Here is a 20,315-nt window from a genome sequence, read left to right on the forward strand (position 1 = left end):
TATAAGAAGGGAAACAGACAAGACTGTGCCTGTTATAGGCCAATATCCCTATTGGATTCATCAATAAAGATCCTTGGCAGAGTGATTTTAGCTAAACTACAAAACTGGGCGGAGGAGGTTGGGGCAATTAGTGATTTACAATTTAGATTTCAAAAGGGTATAGGAACAACAGAGCAGGGTCTAAATTTGTTTTTGATCCAGCAGAAATACACTGTGATAAAAAGGGAGCGTTTGTATTTTACATTTGTTGATCTTACATCGGCTTTCGATTGCGTGTCCCACCACAAATTATGGGATTTGATGTCACGGCTGGGCGTGGAAAAGTCGATAATCCAATTTTTAAGGGAGTTATACTCAGGAGCAACGGCTGTTGTGCGTTTCAGCAAAGGGGGGGAATGTAGTAGGTCTTTTCTCCTGTCTGCATCACGCTTCACGTGTCCAGCTTCACACCTCCACACCGCACTTGGCACCTCAATCACAAACTCTTGACGTACGAATCCACCATATCTGAGGTCACGAAAGCCATTCACATCTTTTTAGACATCAAGGACACTCCTGACACATCCATAGCTTTGTTATGGGGCACTATGAAGGCAGGGATTTGGGGCCACCTTATAGCTATGGACGCCAACTCAATAGGGATAGAAAGAACAAGAGGATCTGCCTAGAGGGAGGGGTAAATAGTTAGAGTAGACACATAAAAAAATCAAGCTCACACAAAGGGAGGCACCAATTCACATTGGTACGTAAACAACTTCAAGCACTAGATATGGGCACGATGGAGTATGCCCTTCTGTGTACTAAGCAGAAATACTATGCAGAGGGCAACAAAGAGGGCCGCCTGTTGGCTCACTGCCTATGGGCTTAGGCCCTTAAACGATGAGTGGCCGAAATTGAGGGACAGCGAGACGCTAGACAACACCAATATGAGCAAATTGCCCAGGCCTTTCATTACTTCAGTGCCACCTTATATTCAGTTGGGGCACTCGGGAGGGAGGATGTGGAGTCCTTCTTTGTGCAGGTTCTCTTGGATCGCATCCCTCAAGATGACTCCTAGCAACTAGACAGGGACATTCACAATGAGGAGGTGCTTGAGACTATTAGCGGACTGCAACCAGGCACAGCCCAGAGCTACAACAGTTACACGTCTGAATTTTATAATATATTCGCAACACCTCTAACTCCTCTCCTTACGTGCCTTTACAACTCATTCAGCACTACCGGTAACCTCACAGACACCATGAAACGGTTACCATTTCAATAATCAAACCGGGCAAAGACCCTGTCCTCTGTTGCCCCTACCTACCAGCCAATTTATTTATTAAACGATGATGCTAAGTGCTTTACTACCATCCTGGCGGCCAGCCTCACCCCATACATGCAAAGTGTGGTGGATCCTGACCAGGCTGGGTCCATACCAGAGAGAGGCTGCAGTGATAACAGCAAACGCTTTGGCCACCTCCCAGACAAAACCCAGTACTCCTGTATACCTTCCCTTCTGTTATCAGTCAACGCCGAGAAGGCATTCGACCTAGTGCACTGGCCATACCTCCAATCAGTGCTCAATAAAATCGGCCTTGGGCAGTGGTTCCATCGCTGGATCTGGGCTGATGTCGCATCTCTTCGACATTGCTCGAGGCACCCATCAGGGTTGTCCCGTGTCCCAGGTTCTCTTTGCCCTTTACATGGTGCCATTTGCAGAAAGAATCCGCAGTAATCCTACTATCACAGGTATATGCATGGGGGGAAGAACACAAGCTCGCCCTATATGTGCATGAGGTTATGCTTGCCCTCACACACCCGATTCATTCTCTACCCCCACTGATGAGAGTCAGAGGCACTTGGAAATCATCAGGGTTGAAAGCAAACATTCAGGAATCACATGCACTTAATCTTACTGTTCCAAAGACTGACTGTCTCATGCATATCTTCTCGTTTACCTGGACCACCCAAGGGGTTGTATATCTGAGCCTTCACATTCACTTTAAACCGGCGCGCACCGACGAGAGTAAATGTGCAGTGCTCCTGTGTACTGCACCCTCTGATCTCCTTTCCTGGAAAGGTTATGCCCTCTCCTGGCTGGGAGAAGGCATAACCCTACTGCAAAAACAACAATTGATGGACAGAATGCAGAACAATGTCATACATTCACCCCAGTACAGAGATCTTGGCCTAAATCCATAGTTTTTTGCTCACCATGCCATTCCAGTTTGGACCCAGCCATATGTAAATCAGTCTAGTCCAGCCTGAACTGCCAGGCCAGGTCCCCCCTGGACTGGAAACTAGCATCCTAGGACTGGTTTCGGGCTTTCAGCCTTCATCAGCCAGGATAGCACGTCTCCAGATCCTTGTGACTGGGGGTGAATGTTTGCATTGTCCAGCATTCCGTCCATCAACTGTTTCTTTTGCATATGTCTCCCTAAGTGGGAAGGGTATTGCCAGACGTGGGTCCCGTGCTCACTACACCACTGGTTTCAAGCTAGCCTGGCTGATGAAGGGTGATGCCCTGAAACCGGTCCCACGAAGCTTGGCAGTTCAGGCTGGACTGTTCCCAGAAGGAACAGGGTCAAGACTGATTCACATATGGCTGGGTCCAAACTGGGGTGGTGTGGTGAGCAAAAGAATGATGGATTAAACACGGATCCTTTTGACTGGGGGTGAATGTTTGCATTGTCAAGCATTCCGTCCATCAATTGTTTCTTTTGCATATGTCCCCCTAAGGGGGAAGGGTATACCGAGACGTGGGTCCCGTGCTCACTACACCACTTGATTCAAGGTAGCCTGGCTGATGAAGGGTGATGCCCTGAAACCGGTCCAAGGTTGCGTGCTTCCGGTCCAGGGAGGACCTGGCTTGGCAGTTCGGGCTGGACTGTTCCCAGAAGGAACAGGGTCAAGAATGATTTGCATATGGCTGGGCCCAAACTGGGGTGGTGAGCAAAAGAATGATGGATTAAACCCAGATCCTTGTGACTGGGGGTGATTGTCCAGCATTCCGTCCATCAATTGTTTCTTTTGCATAACCCTTCTGCCCAGGATACTTTCCGTCATGCAGTCGCTGCTATTGCAGCCTCCACTGCAAACACACTGAAAAAATTGCACCACTGCAAACACACTGAGAAAATTGCACCACCTTATCAAGGACTACATCTGGTGGGTAAAAAGGCCGGCATGGCAAAAAACAGTCATGCCTGGCTTCAGCAGAGAGTGGGCTGGGCATTTCGCAGGACACTATCATGCGGCACAGCTCCGTTATTTAGTGGAGTGGGCTAGACCCCATACAGAGAAGTACTGGTGCTTTATAGATCAGACAGTAGCCGGGAACCTTATCTGAAAGGTGCCATAGCTGCCCAAACATCATAAGCCGACCGGGGTCTATTTTCCCCTGTGCTCAGGGCGACGATGGGTACATGGGACAGGGTGCAATATCAAGGAAACTATCTACCTGCATCACGCCCCAAACCCAGATAATAGTGAACCCTGACTTTGCACCTGCATATCAGGGGATGGCAGTCGCAAAATGGCAGCAGGCTAACTGTAAAAGAATAAGCGACCTCTTTGATCAGGATGGGCTGATAGACTTCGCGCAGATCAGCCTTAGCTACGACATCCCCCTCGCTGCACACTGGTAATATGTAGCAATGAGTCATTGGGTAACACAACCGTCCCTATAGTAGTCGACCCCTCCTGCCATTTGAAAAGTCGCTACTCACCCGACACACAGAGAAGAGCCTTGACTGCGACATCTATGCTTTTCTCAATGCCCCACTGTCCCACACCAAAACAGCAGCACAGCAACAATGGGAATTGGAATGTGAACTTCCTTTTACCCCAAAAGAATGGTTGGATATTTTGAGAAGAGCCTACACTTCTGATCGCAGGGTTTCGAGGTAAAGAGACTTCTTAAGCTTGCATACTACTGGTATTACAAGTGGAAGCAGGACAGGGATACAAACTGTTGAAGAGAACGCGGACAGACAGGCACACTGATACATCTCCTCTGGCACTGCCCCAAACTGCAGAAATACTGGTCTGAGGTCCTATTCGCCATTGATAGGATGTAAAATACTTAGCTATATACTCATAGGCCTTCCTAATGCCCTGACCTACCCTTTGAGATCGGCGAAAGGACAAACTATTACCTTGGCCCTTTGTACAGCCAAACAAGTCATATTGTTGCATTAGGGAACGGCAAACACACCTACACAAACTCAACTTGCTATATAATATATGGGAACTTCTTGGCATTAAAAAATTGGCGGCGGTGGTTGACCAGAAGATGCCACAATTTGATATGCTCTTGGGCCCATGTGTAAAGTTTTTCTCCCACAAATTCAGAGAATTAGCATGCCCCTCACTCACACATAGCAAAGTGCTGAATGAGACCGCAATGTGTGAACTTCTTACCCTCTCCTAACTCATGTCTCAGTCATTGTGAACGCCCTCTTTACTGGGGGTTGTCGAGCAAGCCTTATCTGCCCTAATGGTTCCCTTTCCCTCTTCCTATGTATACTCCCCCCCCCTCCCTTTCCCAGTCACTTTCTCCCTCCTTGTCTAGTCTCCTATTGTCCCTCACAGGCCAGTGGATGTAGGTGCGATGTTGTGATGTTTCTATTTAAAGTAATAAAACAGATATAAACCTAAACGTATAACTTCTTGTAGAAGTTAAAACATTTCTTTGCAAAATAATTTTAAAGCACATAACAAATGCCACTTTGAAATACAATGTACATTATTGGAATCAGTTTTTTTAATAACCATCAACACTTCACAGAATGCTGCAACTCAATGGTTAAGAAAAATTCAGGAGACCTGATGGGACAGTCCATTCTGGACTGTTCCTATTGGAGCCGGACCAAAGCTGAATTGCTGGCTGGTTTCTGTCTGAGGTGCCACAGTAGGTAAGAAACAATGAACTGGGCTGAAGCTCAGAGTATTTCCCAGTAGCTGAGATGAATTCAGGCAATCCACCCATCACTTATTTGTTTGCCTCAGTGCAATGCCCTAGGTCCAGCAGGTATGCACAGATGTGTTCCTGTGCTCACTGTACCATAGGACTCAACCTGCACCCTACTGACGAGGCTCAAATAGGCCAAAACTGGTCTGGTTTGCTTGTGCTCCTGTTTAGAGAGAAACAGGAGCACAAGAGACAAATAGGATTAGGAATAGTCCAGAACAAAGTGACCTGCAGTTTGTTCTGGACTATTCCTACTAGACAAGGAACAAGGGCAACATATCAATAGCAAGAATAGTCGTTAAAATATCCATCTATCCATCCATTTCATAGCCGCCCAGGGATATTGGAACAGCTTAGATCATTTAATGCCATAATCTCAGGAGTGACAGATTAAGAGCACATTCATTTCAGCACCCACTTTTGGTTCAACCTTGCAAAAACAAACCTCTTTAGCCTGTGGATCTTTACCTCCGTTTATCGTTGAAGAAGTTTGGTTTGTCGGCCTGCACGATTACAACATCGAAAAGGTCCCGCCAGTCCTTTCCAACAATGAAATTCATGCCTTTGTCCCTGCAAAGGAAAACATCCATTTGTTATTACAGAAGCGCTGCATAGTAACACTGTTTATGAAATCTCACAATGCAAAAACAAGTTTAGTTTTGTCATGTTTGTATCCTTAAATATCAGGGAAAGTTTTTTTCTTTCATTTCTAAGGGATTCGAACTTTACATTTTCCAATTTTAAAACAATTTATTGAAAATGACTTCAAATGAGGCTTGTTCAATAATGCCATTACAAAATCCGTTTTAAAAACATGATTACGCTGATACTCCAAACAGCAACAGACTGAAAAAGAAGGTTCTATGGTGACAGCAGCAGTTTAAGCATGATTCAAGCATTCAAGAGCATATCAACTTCACTTGACCCTTTTTTGTCCTTCTTGCATCAATGACCAATGCATTTGTTCTTTAGTCATTTAAAGACAGGAGAATGTTCCACAGATATTTATCCAGCACCCTTAATTTGTATAGCTTGGTAACTACCACCCAATCAGTTTTCTCCACAGCTGGAAACTCTACTTGGTCTCTGGTATTTATTGCAAATGCTGCCCTTAGTTGCTTGTGGGTGTAAAGACTCTGGAATTATTCAGCTTGTCACTGTGTGTTAATAACCACTGGTGGTTCAATGAAGTGGGGGTCGTGGGTCTATGCTGCTTTTACAATATTAACAGACGAAGAAACAGTGAATAATCCTAGATGTTCGAGACCAAAATTCAGAAACAAAAGGTGAGGCAAATAAACACGAAGGAACAAGCGTAAAGGACCGAGATGCACAAACCTGTAACACGGTAATCCAGCTACCAGCACCCTTAATTTGTATAGCTTGGTAACTACCACCCAATCCGCTTTCTCCACAGCTGGAAACTCTACTTGGTTTCTGGTATTTATTGCAAATGCTGCCCTTAGTTGCTTGTGGTGTAAAGACTCTGGAATTATTCAGCTTGTCACTGTGTTAATAACCACTGGTGGTTCAATGAAGTGGGGGTCGTGGGTCTATGCTGCTTTTACAATATTAACAGACGAAGAAACAGTGAATATTCCTAGATGTTCGAGACCAAAATTCAGAAACAAAAGGTGAGGCAAATAAACACGAAGGAACAAGCGTAAATGACCGAGGTGCACAAACCTGGAACACAGTAATCCAGCTACTCTGAGCTCTCATCACCAACCAGAGATTCAGGAAAAAGCGGAAATCCTAATTATTTGGGGGGGAAAGTGGACTCTATACAGGATCAAGCACCAGGCCCTGTCGCCTGACCTTTCCTACAAGAGAAGTGAAGAAAATCCATCCCATTGATCTGACAACTGGACCAACGACTGGCCGATTAAACTTTTCCCAGTGCTTGGTGTCAGGTGGCTCTAACAATTTCATCCCTGTAGACAGGGCTTAAGAGGACAACTGGACTCATTGTAGCACCCGTGAACCATCATTTTAGGGTTGAGCATTTCAGAACTTTTAATCTGAGCCTATGCACCAAAAATGCTTTAATTCTCTGACAGATAAGGAATACATTTAAAACGGGAACCTTAAAATGCATAAATAATTTCTGACTCAAGTCATTATTGCAAATTCTGTCCAAAGCCACTATTGTTAATCTTGGTGACACTTTTAAGCCACCACACATACTATTATAGCTTAGCTGGCATTGTATCTCTTCAGTGTGGAAATTTTCAACTGCAACCAATGTCTTGTGAAATGTACTATAAAGGGTAAGCGGTTTTTGAAGGGCTGCCTGAACTCCTACTAGGCTCATCATGCAAATCTTACCTGTATTTTTTGGGACCTGTACACCCTTTTTCTGATACAGTCGACAGTCTTACTCCACTTGCCGCTTTCTTTTTTCTATCACTATGTCTTTGATGACACTTAATGATTTCAGAACTGCATCTAGTGTGAAAACTGTTCCTTGTTCGTTGAAAGGATTGTCATCTTTTTCTGCATTGTGCACAGAACTTTATTTTGGTCTCATTACTGTAAAAATTATACACCATCCAATTGGTAATTTATCAATTCACTTGATTTGTACTCACATTTTTTATATAAAGCATCTAGAATTTCCCTTACACTTTAATCCTGTAAGGCTGGTCTGGTTAACTTATACTCATTCAATATACGAAACATACTCCATCCTTTACTTGTATCGGGCATCCCCATCAAGTACTATATTACTTCTGCGTATAATTTTTTTAACTGCTATTGCATACTATCAAGGGATCTAAATCAGATCAGCCAGGGTCTTGCCATCATTAATTATCAAACATTACAAAAAGATGTCTTGTACTATCATTTATATCTCAAACTACTTTAGCAGACTCCGTTTTATCTCATCTGAACTGCTTGTCTGTTTATGTTGATTTTCCTGGACTAGTCTCCATTCATTTCAATACATCCTTTATTGTTCAGCCCAAAGGTTCTATAGGTTTTAACATTCGTTGAACATCTCTTTTTATAAAAGCTATTGAGTTATCATTTGCACTTCAATCGCATTGCTTCACAAGAATGTTATCAATTTGGAGATGGAACATGAGTGATTAATATGTGAGGAAATTATCAGCGAAAGGAGAGTGCACAAGTTATAGTTACTTGAGATAACTGTAACTGGTTAGTGTCAGTCAGTCAGTCAGTCAATTATCTTTATTCGATTATTAAAAATCATAAAAGAACGAGCAATGATACATACACAACATTTCATTTCATCAATACACATATTTGGTTAAAAAACCCTAAAATCACATTATACATAATAAATAGTGCATATTATTAAAAAGAGTAAAAAATCAGTACAGTATAAAAAGTAAACATTAACCTGGGACAAAGTGCTTAGTTTCGGAACGATGCTTTTTTGTGCGAGCACCTGCCACCAGAAAGCTAGCAACATAGAATGCTACCTTTGGGTTCGGAAGAAGTTGCAGGTACAACAAAGCTGGTTTTACCTGTGTAAAACCCAAATTGCACAGTATTGGCAACAAATATTTTTTCCTATTTTCTTGATAATGGCTGCAGAAGAAAGTAAAATGAGTCGTGTCCTGAATGGAAAAATTATCGCAATCACATGGTTCAGCATTTTCAGGTCTAGACCACTTTTTAAAATTACCCAGAATGTGATGGATCAAATCCAGGCGGAATCTTGTTAAGAGGAAACGATGGAATGGTTTATTGACCAATAAAAGGTATGGTTCCGTTCCTGGGTCTGTTATTAGCATACAATGTTTCCTGACCGTTGGTTTAATTAAATCTGTAGCTTCCCTCTCCGAAATATAAAAATTTGTCAGGAGATTTTTAACTACTTTTAAGTCTTCCTGACTTATCAGATGAGGAGAAGAAAAAAGTTCAGGTCGGCCGACTAATGTCAACTGAGTCTGAACATATTTTAGCCATAGAATATTGCGCGCTCTGACCAGGGCTAAACAATCTTTAAGGATTGAGTGGTTTAAAGTAAGCTCCTGGTTTAACCAGACTTTCAGCCAGCCAATAACTGGGGCTAATTTCAGAAGGTCGGTAATATAGCCCAATCCAAGCTCTGAGTGTATAATGTATGTAGAAGTTGATTGAGGGACAGAAAGCAGAGTTCACAGAAATTTATTTTCTACTTTCTGAATTTTATCGAACTCATGATTTGTGTGCCCCCAAATAACAGAGCCATATTGAGCAACCGACAAACATTTAGCTTTATAAACCTTTATAATGCTTTCCATGGGACGGGCTCCAAGTTTTCTGGCGAAACCAAGCAACCCAGCAGCCGCTCTTGCTACAGCGTTGCTTTTAGCCAGAAGCTGAGGGCCCCACGTACCCTTTTCATCGAAAATTACTCCTAAATAGGGAAAGGACGGAACTCTCCTAACTTCCTTCCCAGCACAGAAAAAGGATTTAGTTTTTCTTTTTCTGCCTGCAGCTCCTGCTATCATCACATGGGATTTTTCAACGTTAGTTTTCATGTCCAGGGAGGACATGAAATCCCCAAATGATGAAAGGAGTTTGTTTAATGCCACTCCGGAGCGTGCTAAGAGGACGGCATCGTCCGCGTACAAGAGGACAGGTATCTTTATCTCTCCTGCACGTGGGATGTCAATATGGGAATCTACCAGAACTGCCTCAAGGTCATTTATGTAGAGAGTAAAGAGAAGGGGGGCCAGGATACACCCCTGTCTAACCCCCCTCTCTGACTTAAAATGACAGGTACATCTTCCTTCACTAGTCACCCTGACCGAGGTTTTGAGATCTCTGTGTAGTTCCGCTAGGTACCTTACCAGGGGGGCATCAATGCCCATGGACAGAAGGACCCTCCACAGCTTAGCCCTGTTAACCAGGTCAAAAGCTGAGGAGAGGTCCATAAAGGCCATGTACAGTGAGCCCCCCTTAGCAATAACATATTTACTTATGATCAGTTCTAGATTTAAACACTGATCTAAGGTTCCTCTTTTGGCTCTAAAGCCATATTGTGCATTTGACATGGCACCCTTCCCTTCTAAAAACTGGTTCAGTCTTCCCAAAAGGACTCTCCCTAGAATTTTAACACTAGAATCAATAAGGGAGATTGGCCTGTAGCAGGCCGGATCTGTCCTTTGTCCCTTTTTAAAAATCGGTATTATGGTAGACTTGGACCAGCTGGTAGGAAAATTAAAATTTCTTGTAGCATTAAAAATATTAGTGAGAATTTTAGTGCTTAGTTCGGGGGCACTCTTAAAGAAATCTGCGGGAACCCCATCGGGACCCGGTGCCTTTTTCGAGTGTGTGTCACTGATGGCTTTTTTTACCTCATCAGTGCTAAAGGATGGGATAATAGCTGCTACTTGTGTAAACTGTGTTTCACATCCTGAGGTATTATCAGGGCAGCTATAGATGTTACTGAAATGTGTAACCCACTGTTCATCGGGTATGGTGCAATCTGCTCTCCTCTTCTCTACGCCCACGAAAAAAGGGTGGTTAATTATCGCCCAAAATCTAGAGCTATCCCTCTGTATGTCGGGTGATAATAAATCGTTCCATGCCTCTTTTTTGATTTCGGATTTCCTCGTCCTGATAGCATCACTTAGAAAAAAATATAATAGTGCTATCAGTTCTTTTTCTCTTGGTTCGTTTTTTAGAGCTTTTAAGAGGATCGAATGAGCCTTGGAACAGTTTGAATCAAACCACTTTGGGCCCCTGTTTGTGTTTGGCCTATTTTTTACAGTCAGGTCTAAATTGACCTGGTGGCAAATGGCACTAAAAGCTTCTAACAAAGTGGAAGCAGAGTAATTATTATTACTGGTTAGTGTCAGTGGCTTTATTTGTTTAAAATGGTATGTTTTAACTCACATCTTCACCGAACTATAACGTTAAGTCCGGGAGTAGGGAGAGCAGCAGGGCAAAGCAGCAGGCCTTGTCCGAGGAATCGTTGTCATCGGGGAGCCGTTGGGTGAAGCCGTCCAGAATGATGTGAAACTTAGATCGAGAAAATCTGGATTTCCAGACAGAGGAGGTTGTCGCCATAGATGGGGAGTAGGTCGCTGTGGAGTACAGTGAAGATTTTTACCTTCAGACCTAGACAACGTTGTGGCAGTCGAAAACCTCAAGCGGGACGAACCTGCAGTCTGTAGCCAAAGACGGCTCCACAAGGCCAGATACAGTCACTAAGAGGTCCAGCTGAAAAGGATTTGCTGCTGCTGAGAAGGACATAGCTGAAGTTACAGCAAACTCAGGCCATCCGGTAGGTCCCCGAATTCTGTCAGTTATCCAGGAAGTTTTTGGAAAAAATTGTTTTAAGTCCCAAAATATTTTTGGGTTAGACTGAAGCAGCAACTCAGACACCACTTTCAAGCAAGGATCCAGGGTAGCACCACTTCGGGGGGGGGGGGGGGGTGTTAGGACTCACTCCAGCAGGGGCCAGGTGCAGGTTTAAGACATCAGCAGCTTGTTATAGCCCTGTAGAAACCCAACTAACCCTTGGTGTCACCTCTGGTGGTCCTGGGTTCAAGGAGATGGTCCAGCTCTCCTTCAAGCAGCAAGGCAGTTCTTCAAGCAGCAGGGCAGTCCTCTGGGGGTCTAGGCAGTCCTACTGAAGGTTTCCACTGGCCCAGGAGTATGCTGAGGAGGGGTTCTGACGAGTCAATATGTATGCCTGGTGCTAGCCTATGAAGTGGGGGGATTCCCTATACTACCCGCACATTTGGTCCTGGAAAGGCCTTCCCTTCCTCTGCCAGGGCTTCAAGAAGTAAGCGATGACAAAAGGCTAGTGTTAGGGTCCATTGAGTGTGCTGGAGGCATGCCCTTTGAAGTGTAAGTAGTGCAGGGAACTGCTCCACCCCCAGCCATCCTGGCAGGAAGACCTATACTATCCACACCAACTCCATTTTGTGTCATTGTCTGAGAGGAATACACAAAGCCCAACAGCAGAGCCATTCACAGTTGTGTGACCCAGGACACTGGTGGTAGGCATCAAATGGTTAGGCAGAAACATTTGTAGGATTTGTGGGGTCCTGGCAAGCTATATTTTGGGGCCCCATGTGTGGATCAACTTTGAATTTATAAACCCCCCTTCAGCACATTCAAGCCTTGTGATCCACAACAATATTGAATAATATGTTAACCCCTTCCATGCTGATGACGGCCCCCGTCCGTCATGCATCACGGTGGGCGTGTGCTGATGACGGCTGGGGGCAGTCATGAACCCAACCACTCATTAAAACGGCCGCACAGGCGCAGAATCACGGCCTCGCCCAAGGGGTTAAACATCAGAAACAGGGGCAGAAAAACAGCCAAAGGCTAAAGCTGCCAGGTTTCCACTGGCCCAAAAGTACCATAAGAAAGCTTCAAGAATTACAGATAAAGCCATTTCATTTTGCATTTGGATCTACACTTGTGGTTTACTTGCAACAACATTTTATGGGGAATTCAGTGTTGAACCTGCTAATTACTCCCATTGCAAGAAAACAGGCTATGGGTGACTTGTTAGGTATTTATTGGACTAGTGCTCATTATTAAAGTAAGACAAATGCACATAGTACTTAAAACTGTAGTTTTAATTGCTGAATATTTGTATTCACAAATATATCCCCTTTCACAACTGACATTCTTGCCACAACTATTAAGATCAAAGTGCTGTTCTGCACCAATGAGGACTGCCAACAAAAACGAAGTCAGAAAACTGGAGGGGTGAAAGCAAAAGAAGTTGGGAAATACCAAGCCAAGGATGTCAGGTCTAACAATTTTATTTTATGTAGGAAGGGGGATGTATCCACTCTCCCCGAGCCTTCTATACCTCGGGGTGTCGATTTATTGATTTATGTTTTTAAAGTGGAGGGTACGTAGGGCGACATCAACAGAGCCGATATTCCTTTTTTAAGGAGCACGGCAAGCATCCCCCCAATCCTATCAGGGCCCCTGGGACCCAATCCCTCAGGCTGTTTGTTGTTTTGGGGCGTGTGAGCCTTGTTCCCCCAGCCTCCTATGGACCCTGGGCACACTCTACACAGGGCCTAAGCATCTAGTTGGTGGGAGGGGGGGGGGGGGGTCGTAAAGCCCCTGTTCCGTTGCAATCCATTGGTTCGGAGGACCTCATCCCTCATGGCGAATGGACCCAGGATCACAACCTCCATAAACGGGTATAGCATTAAAGCTATGTAAATAAGTGCAAAATGACTCAGAATAATACGAAGCATCATTACTGCTTTCATACATAGAACAACCCCCGTAGGTAAAGTAATCTTGTGTTATAAGCAACATTGACCCTATACCACAAACGTCATAGGTTGCGGAGTTCATGTTGACTATCAACAAAAGACGAAAGGGTAACATATCATTCACACACACAGTGTTTAACTGTATACAACTGTCCAGGGAACACCAAGTTCCTAAGATACTCAAACGCTGTTACATTCCTACTACGGACAGTCTGTACCTGTATCAAACCCCCTGTCAGTCACTGAGCCTATATTGAGAAAGAAGTGGATACGAGTAGAAAAGTGTGGACTGTTAACACTGTTTACTCCAAGGACAAAGTTTACTCTGTACCACACTGTTTGAAGATGATTCTGTCTAATAAATCAAAGCTGCATACAATACTTAATATGTTTTACGTGCAATCTATGCCGTGTTGGAAACGTTTTCTGCAGAGTCAAAAAACTTGTGTGTAACATGCTGAACACAAGTCGTTAACTGTCACCTGGACACAGAGTTAGTCTTCAATACAAAGATTTATAACTTGTTCAAAACCTTTCCACACCTAAGAACCATTAGGAGCACATGCATTTTGTAAACACATAGCCATTAGCTGGACACTGGCTGTACAAAATGAGGTAGAAAAGTAATTTGCATTTTACCGGCCACTATGTAAACTATTAAAAAAAGTTCTAGCCACTCTGTGGATGATATCAGTGATGTATTTCGGATTGTCATCAGTGATGTCATAAATTAAGTCATAGAACACGCACGGGTTGATGTAATATGTGGGGTCAGGGGGAAGGCGACAGGTATAGTTAGCTCTCCTAACTATGAATGGTGAACTTCTGTATTATTATTTTTTAGTTCAAAAGGATAATGTTGTCACTGACCTATTCACTTAACTATAACGTTACTTGAATCTTTGTTTTTTTCAGTTAAATTCTAGGCTTACATTTTTTTTCCATGTAATCTATTATTACCATATGTAAAACCACCACCAGCCTTATTAGGCCCCAATGACCTCATCTCCAGGGCCGTTTATAAAATAAAAAATAATTTTTTAATGGGACTAGGTTGAACGGACCCCCTCCCAGAATGCCGTTTCTCTTTTATAAGGGTGGGTGGCCACATGCCTACCACCTGAGCCTATTTACCTTAAAAAGGTCCTGGGGAACACATCTGTTGATCTGTTTCCAGAGCATTTTCAAAGTTCCCGCCCAATGGGAGCAAACTTTGTTTTTGCTCCTGCATGGTGGGAGTTTAAAACATGCTCCTGCCAGGCGCGAGCAAACCCAGGCAGGCAGGCAGGCAGGCAGGGAGACTGCTGTGACCCGGGGGTGGGCTCTCAGGACATAGCTACTGAGCTCGCCCCGGGTGTGGTTCTCGGGCCATAGAAGGCTTGGGAAGGGGGAACCCCCTCCCCTTAAAATCGAAATAATGGCCCTGGGATCTGGGATCCCGGAGCCTTTTAAAGGCTTGGGGAGGTGGGCCGCTGCAGCTCCCTCCCCGTTGAGCATTTAGGCCCGAGGGTGGACTCCCAGGGGGCGTCCAATGCCTTGGGGTGGGGCGTACGGCCCACCTCTCCTTTATTAATGAAATCAGGCATGGTGGATGGGATACCCGGGCCTATGGAGGCTTAGGGAGGGGAGCCACACGGCCCCTCCCCTTTTATGTAAATTACAGCCCTGGGAGTTGTCTCCTCAGGGCCTTTAATAGCTCAGGAAGGGGGGGTACGTGACCCTCTCCCATTATTGAATGCAGCCCTCCAATTGAGCTCCCCAGGGCACTTAATGGTTCGATGAAAGGGCAGCTTAACTAAATGTGGCTCTGATGGTGGGCTCATTGGGGCATCTAACTGAAGATGAAGGCCCCAGCTGCCATTTGTTTCCACTGATTCCACGATATCTTTGTGGGATTGTGTTAGAAATTGCTCATTTGTATTTTATTTTGGTCCCAGGTCGGGTCCTCTGTGTCCCCCTGATGATGTTTAGGGGGACAGGCTATTGCTACCCTGCCCCCTTTTTCTATTTACTACTTCAGGACAGGGGACTAGGACCCAGAGTCCTGTAATGGTTGTTAGCAACAAATTTCTGATGTTGCTGGTAGTCAATCGGAAAGTTAAAAGGGCTAACAAGGGAGTTATTAACCAAACTACTTATAAAAAGATTTTATTTACAACTCAGTTGTTCTAATCAATATCCCAAGAAGAGATAAAACAAATACACATGAAAAAAGGCAGGTGTATATTGTAATGTTGTTAAAAAAACATGTATGCACAGAAAAACAGAGAAAATGAAGGAGTACACAGCAAGGAATTTCCAAGAATACATCAACAACGTACAGTCGGAAACAGTTTAAAATAACAGTTGAACATATGTTGAGATATGTAATGTCCACTCTCACAGATATATAGTACTGAAGCATGCATAGTCCACAAGTGAAGAGAAACAATTTGTAAAAAAGAAGAGATAGATGTGCCGTCCATGTTTGGGTCTCAATTGAAATGAATCTGCGAAACCATCCTCAAGACAAAACTGATGCAGAAGGAAATGTAATAAGGGAGCCCATGGAAGCCCCACTGTCTGTTTGGTACACATGGAATACAGTTTCCAGCAATCAATTAGTTGAGATACACAAATTAGTAATACGATCATGAGCGTCAATCAATTTAGTAGAGCGTCACCGAGTGAAGAAATCACGTCTCTGTTCGGAATTAATCAGAGCAGTCAATAAGAGCGCTCACTCCTGCGGGAGTCTGACTCCCTCAGGAGCAAATTGGCCTAAGGGACAAACCGCTCCCTGGGCCAATCGGAATGCTCCATCCTTAAATTGGCACTCCCAAGAGAAGCTTGTCTCGCTGACCCAACCGTGCAGGTATACAATTATTGTTTACCCTTAATTTCTAAAAAAAACAACTGAATGGATGTACACCAAGTCACAAAAAGCACAATCTGTGGACCAAAATCTAGCTTCCTGCCAAATTTGGTGCGATTCATATTTAGCAGTTTTTGTTGTAGTCCTTATTAAATAAGTCAATGGAAAATACATTGGGGTGTTGCGTTTTGGCACCTCCCTTTTTCTTTAGCCCCCACTTGACGGATCACCCCGAAAGTTTCCATGCACACACTAGTCAAAAAGTAGCACATTTTTAGAAAGTTTCGTGGTAATTCAACATGTTGATTAGTATTTATTTTTAATCCCTCCAAGACTTTTGTGTCTGTAAATTCATCGTCACTTGTTTTATAAGGTGGATCATGCACATTTTTCAGGATAGGATATCTGTTCTATAGTCAGATCTGTTTGCAACGATTCCGCGCTGATTTGTTTTGTTTGCATATTGGATTTTTCTGTGATATATAATTTTGCCAATTTAAATGTTTTGACATATTAGTAGGTGTCTATTTTGGTTTCAACATAGTCTAGATGTGTTTCAGGGCAGAAGAAGATATTAATAACAAGGCGTGAAAAGGGTGTTGCCAACGCCATCCCGCGGCTCTGTGGCGTTACCTTGAGCGAGGCAGTGTTGATTTCACCAATGCAGTGGCAACACCCTTCCCACCCGTTCTAAAGGCTCATGGAGCATTGTCTCATACATATCCCAATTAACATTTAGAACACCAATGGGTTTTGTATTGCCATAAGGGTGTTGCGAACGCCATCTCATGGCTCTGTGGCGTTACCTTGAGCGAGGCAGTGTTGATTTCACCAATGCAGTGGCAACACCCTTCGCACCCGTTCTAGAGGCTCATGGAGCATTATCTCATACATATCCCAATTAACTTTTAGAACACCAATGGGTATTGTATAAAGAGCATGATCATTTGCATTTTTCACTTTCCTGCATGGATCACTAGTTTAACTTCATTGATAGCAACATAGTGAGTAACGAAGGGATAAGTTTCAATCCAGATGAAGAAGCCCCGATGTTTCGAAACATGTTGACTTGATTAGGAGTATCCGCACATTCATGCAGGACCTCTCCGAACCACCATTTTTAATAGTACCAGCCCCAGTGACGTATTAAAGTTTCTTAGTCTATGGGGCTACGTCCTTTTTAATTCACCCTTTTCACTTCCTCTCACTACCCCTACACCACACATAGTACTGAAAGATCAGTGCTCCAGCGCAGCCGCAGGTCTTAGCACGCCCTGTCCCACAGCGGGCGGAAAGACCCCTATGATGAAACATGACACCAAGGGCCATTTTGGTGTGGGAGGGTTATTTAAGCAAACACTGTGTGCTTCCAACTAATGTAGGAAACACACCTTTTTGACAAAGTGAGAAACTCAATCGATAGAACCCCCTCTACAGGTGGATCCCTGTCTTTTGTTATAGATTTCTAGAGGAGGACGTATCCACCTCCAGTGTCCGCGAAGGGCACTACCTCTTCATTCCCCATGTTTTGTTTTTTTGTAGCTACTAAGATATGTAGGCAGTACCATTTGTGGTTTCAAAAAGAGAATCTTAGAACATCTCAGGGCTGTAAAAAGCCAAGATATCACATGTGCAAATGCGAAACACTATATGAGACATAAAGATGCGGTGCCTGAGCGGATTAGATGTAGGTATTGAGCGGAGTTCTGGCTTTGATGAGTGTTTGACTATAAGCCGAACTTCCCGCAGGCAGAACCACAAAGCCTAGGCTTCAACAATAATACATAAATTACAATAGGAATACCAGGTGGTATTAATTTTTACTGCACCTGTGTATACTTGTGCGATTAATGCACTGCATAAGAGTTGTGTTTAGTAGACCAACAGCAGGAGTGGAACTAGGTATCACATATATCATACATTAGGTACTGAAGAATAGCCATAAGGAGAGGGCTAGAAACATGTCGACCATTAGGATTAAGGCACATAAATCTCATGAGTCCTAAATTGTTCCCCTTCTTTAATCATACCGACTGGGGCCAGAATAAAGCAGCCTTACCCAAGAGCCAGGTATTTTTAACATACTCTTTCCTTTAGCTCACGACTCCCTAGCAGAATCACCTGCCATACACAGTCATTGCATTCAGTGCTCCCGCATAGTTCGTCTTGTCGCAGCATGCCCCGTTCTGTAGCGGAACAGGAAGGACCCTATGATGAAGCATGCCAACAAGGGATAACCCTGGTGGATGAGGGTTTTACGAAAAACTTTGTTTTTCCCAAGTTAAGGAACAAGGAAATAAATAACTCCACACAACAAAAGGCTCGGTCCCTTTGTTTCATACACAAAACCAAGATGCTATAGGATTGACATAATTGCATCCACGGAAAGAGGCAGAGACATATTCTGCAAACTTTTGCCAGTTGGAATCAAAGTACATAATTAAGTTGGGAACAAAGATATAATTGGGCTTGAATAACGAGAAGGAAACAAACACCTATAATTTCAGAACAATCTTGAAGGAGCGAGTGGCAATAAGGAGTTAAAATACACATAATTCCACTAAATTCCAAAGCTGCAAGGACATAGTGACATACGTTCGAAGATAAAATGAAATGTTAATAAAAAATATAATTTTTGCCACAATGCCAGATAGACAACAATGGTACAATCATCAATATCACCATCCTGAATGATAAAACATAATGCCACTATGAGTCAAAATAAATTATCATCGGAACATGTGACTAAACATTGCTCAAAAAATGTATAGAAACTATGCAGGGACCAGTCTTTAATATAGACCTGGAAGTACATCAGTGTCAAACATGAATCATTAGATTTCAACTTTCACGAGCAATCGTCAAAAAAAAAAAAATGATGTCAATCATGAAATGCTACTGCGTTTTGCTTAATAGTTGCTAACCGATCCTTTTCTTCTTCTGGAAAGAAATTGATCAGCAGATGTTTTGTAAATATGAACATTAATGACTTTCATCTGGTTTAAAAAAACTGCATGATGTAATGTAGTTGTTTTGGAACTTCAACACCAAGAATTCCTCATAACAGGCAGGATGTGGATAAAGCCTATGGTGATCAAGACCTTGGTGGTCGAAATGCATTGGTGTGTTCTGTGAATCCAATATCACCCCAAAATACTGATTTCCTTGAGTGCACTACTTTTCCTCTTTTGAATTGGAGAATATACATACCCTGAAATGTTTGGCAGTTGCCAGTGCAATTGAGAAACTGGGGAAAAACTCAGACATATCGATCAGAAATTCTGACAAGGGGAAAAATGTGGTCTTATGGCCTAAACATATGTACATGGAGGAAGCATTTATTGAGCTTAATGACACATTGTGTTTTCAGAGAGTGGATCTAGGTAGGTGGATAGGTGAATAGCAGCTGCTCAGGAGGGGTTGTTTGAAAATACCTTGCGGTATAGCAATTATTTCTTGAGAGTGTTTGTCCAGAGTTTATCTTTGTATATCCAGGACACGACTGATTTCCTAAAGAGACTCTTTGAGTTAGAGTGGGAAAAAACCTTGTTCATGACATTGTATGTCACATTTCTTTACACTGGCCTCTTCCATTTTGAAGGTTTGAGAGCGTTTCGTCATTTCTTGACAGCCACATCAGATTATACAGGCATAACATGTTGTTAAAAGTGTTTGGTGCCTTAAGAAAAATGTATTATTTTTTAACAAAAAGTTTTTTGAACAGCAATGAAGAACAGCGATGGGCACCAGCTTTGACCCCAGCTATAATAATAATAATAATAATAATCCACATTTGTAAAGCGCACAATCACCCGTAAGGGTCTCTAGGCGCTGGGGGCCATCGGGAAGATTAAGTAAGCTATTGCCCAGAGTCACATGGTGCTGGGCTAACCTGCCGCCGGAGCCGAGGATCGAACCCTGATCCCCAGATTCCAGCGTCAGTCGCCCTGGCCGCGGCGCCACACCTCTCCCTCTATGCAAATTTGCATACAGGTTGGTTGGAGGAGCAAGTGTTCAAAGGTCTCTCTATGGATAAATGGATAGACAATCTCGTCAAGTGGGTCTGTGACATAGACAATGTCTTTGTAATGTAGAGAGGTGACCTAATGTCAGAAAAAATGTTTCTCTCTAATAGGAATGATTTGAATTTCACTAGTATGATGGATGCAAATGAAGTGGAATTCTTGGATGTGAAACGGATAGTAAAGCAGGATAAGCTTATCTCTCTGCTTTTCAGGGAATCCAGTGCATGCAACAGTACACTACATGCCAGCAGTTTTCATCCGAT

The 20,315-nt window shown here is 43.3% G+C and overlaps 1 protein-coding gene across 2 annotated transcripts in view; it reads right to left on the minus strand.

Annotated features, from left to right (window-relative positions):
• NT5DC3 (5'-nucleotidase domain containing 3) overlaps positions 1 to 20,315 on the minus strand; it is a 377,890-nt gene that overhangs the window by 137,510 nt on the left and 220,065 nt on the right. For both annotated transcript variants that reach the window (XM_078674858.1, XM_078674850.1), the window contains exon 9: positions 5,423 to 5,524. In XM_078674858.1, the coding sequence (XP_078530984.1) occupies positions 5,423 to 5,524 (102 nt within the window). The remainder of the gene's footprint in view (positions 1 to 5,422; positions 5,525 to 20,315) is intronic.

Source organism: Lissotriton helveticus, chromosome 1_1, assembly GCF_964261635.1.
Source record: "Lissotriton helveticus chromosome 1_1, aLisHel1.1, whole genome shotgun sequence".
NCBI classification, from domain to species: Eukaryota; Metazoa; Chordata; class Amphibia; order Caudata; family Salamandridae; genus Lissotriton; species Lissotriton helveticus.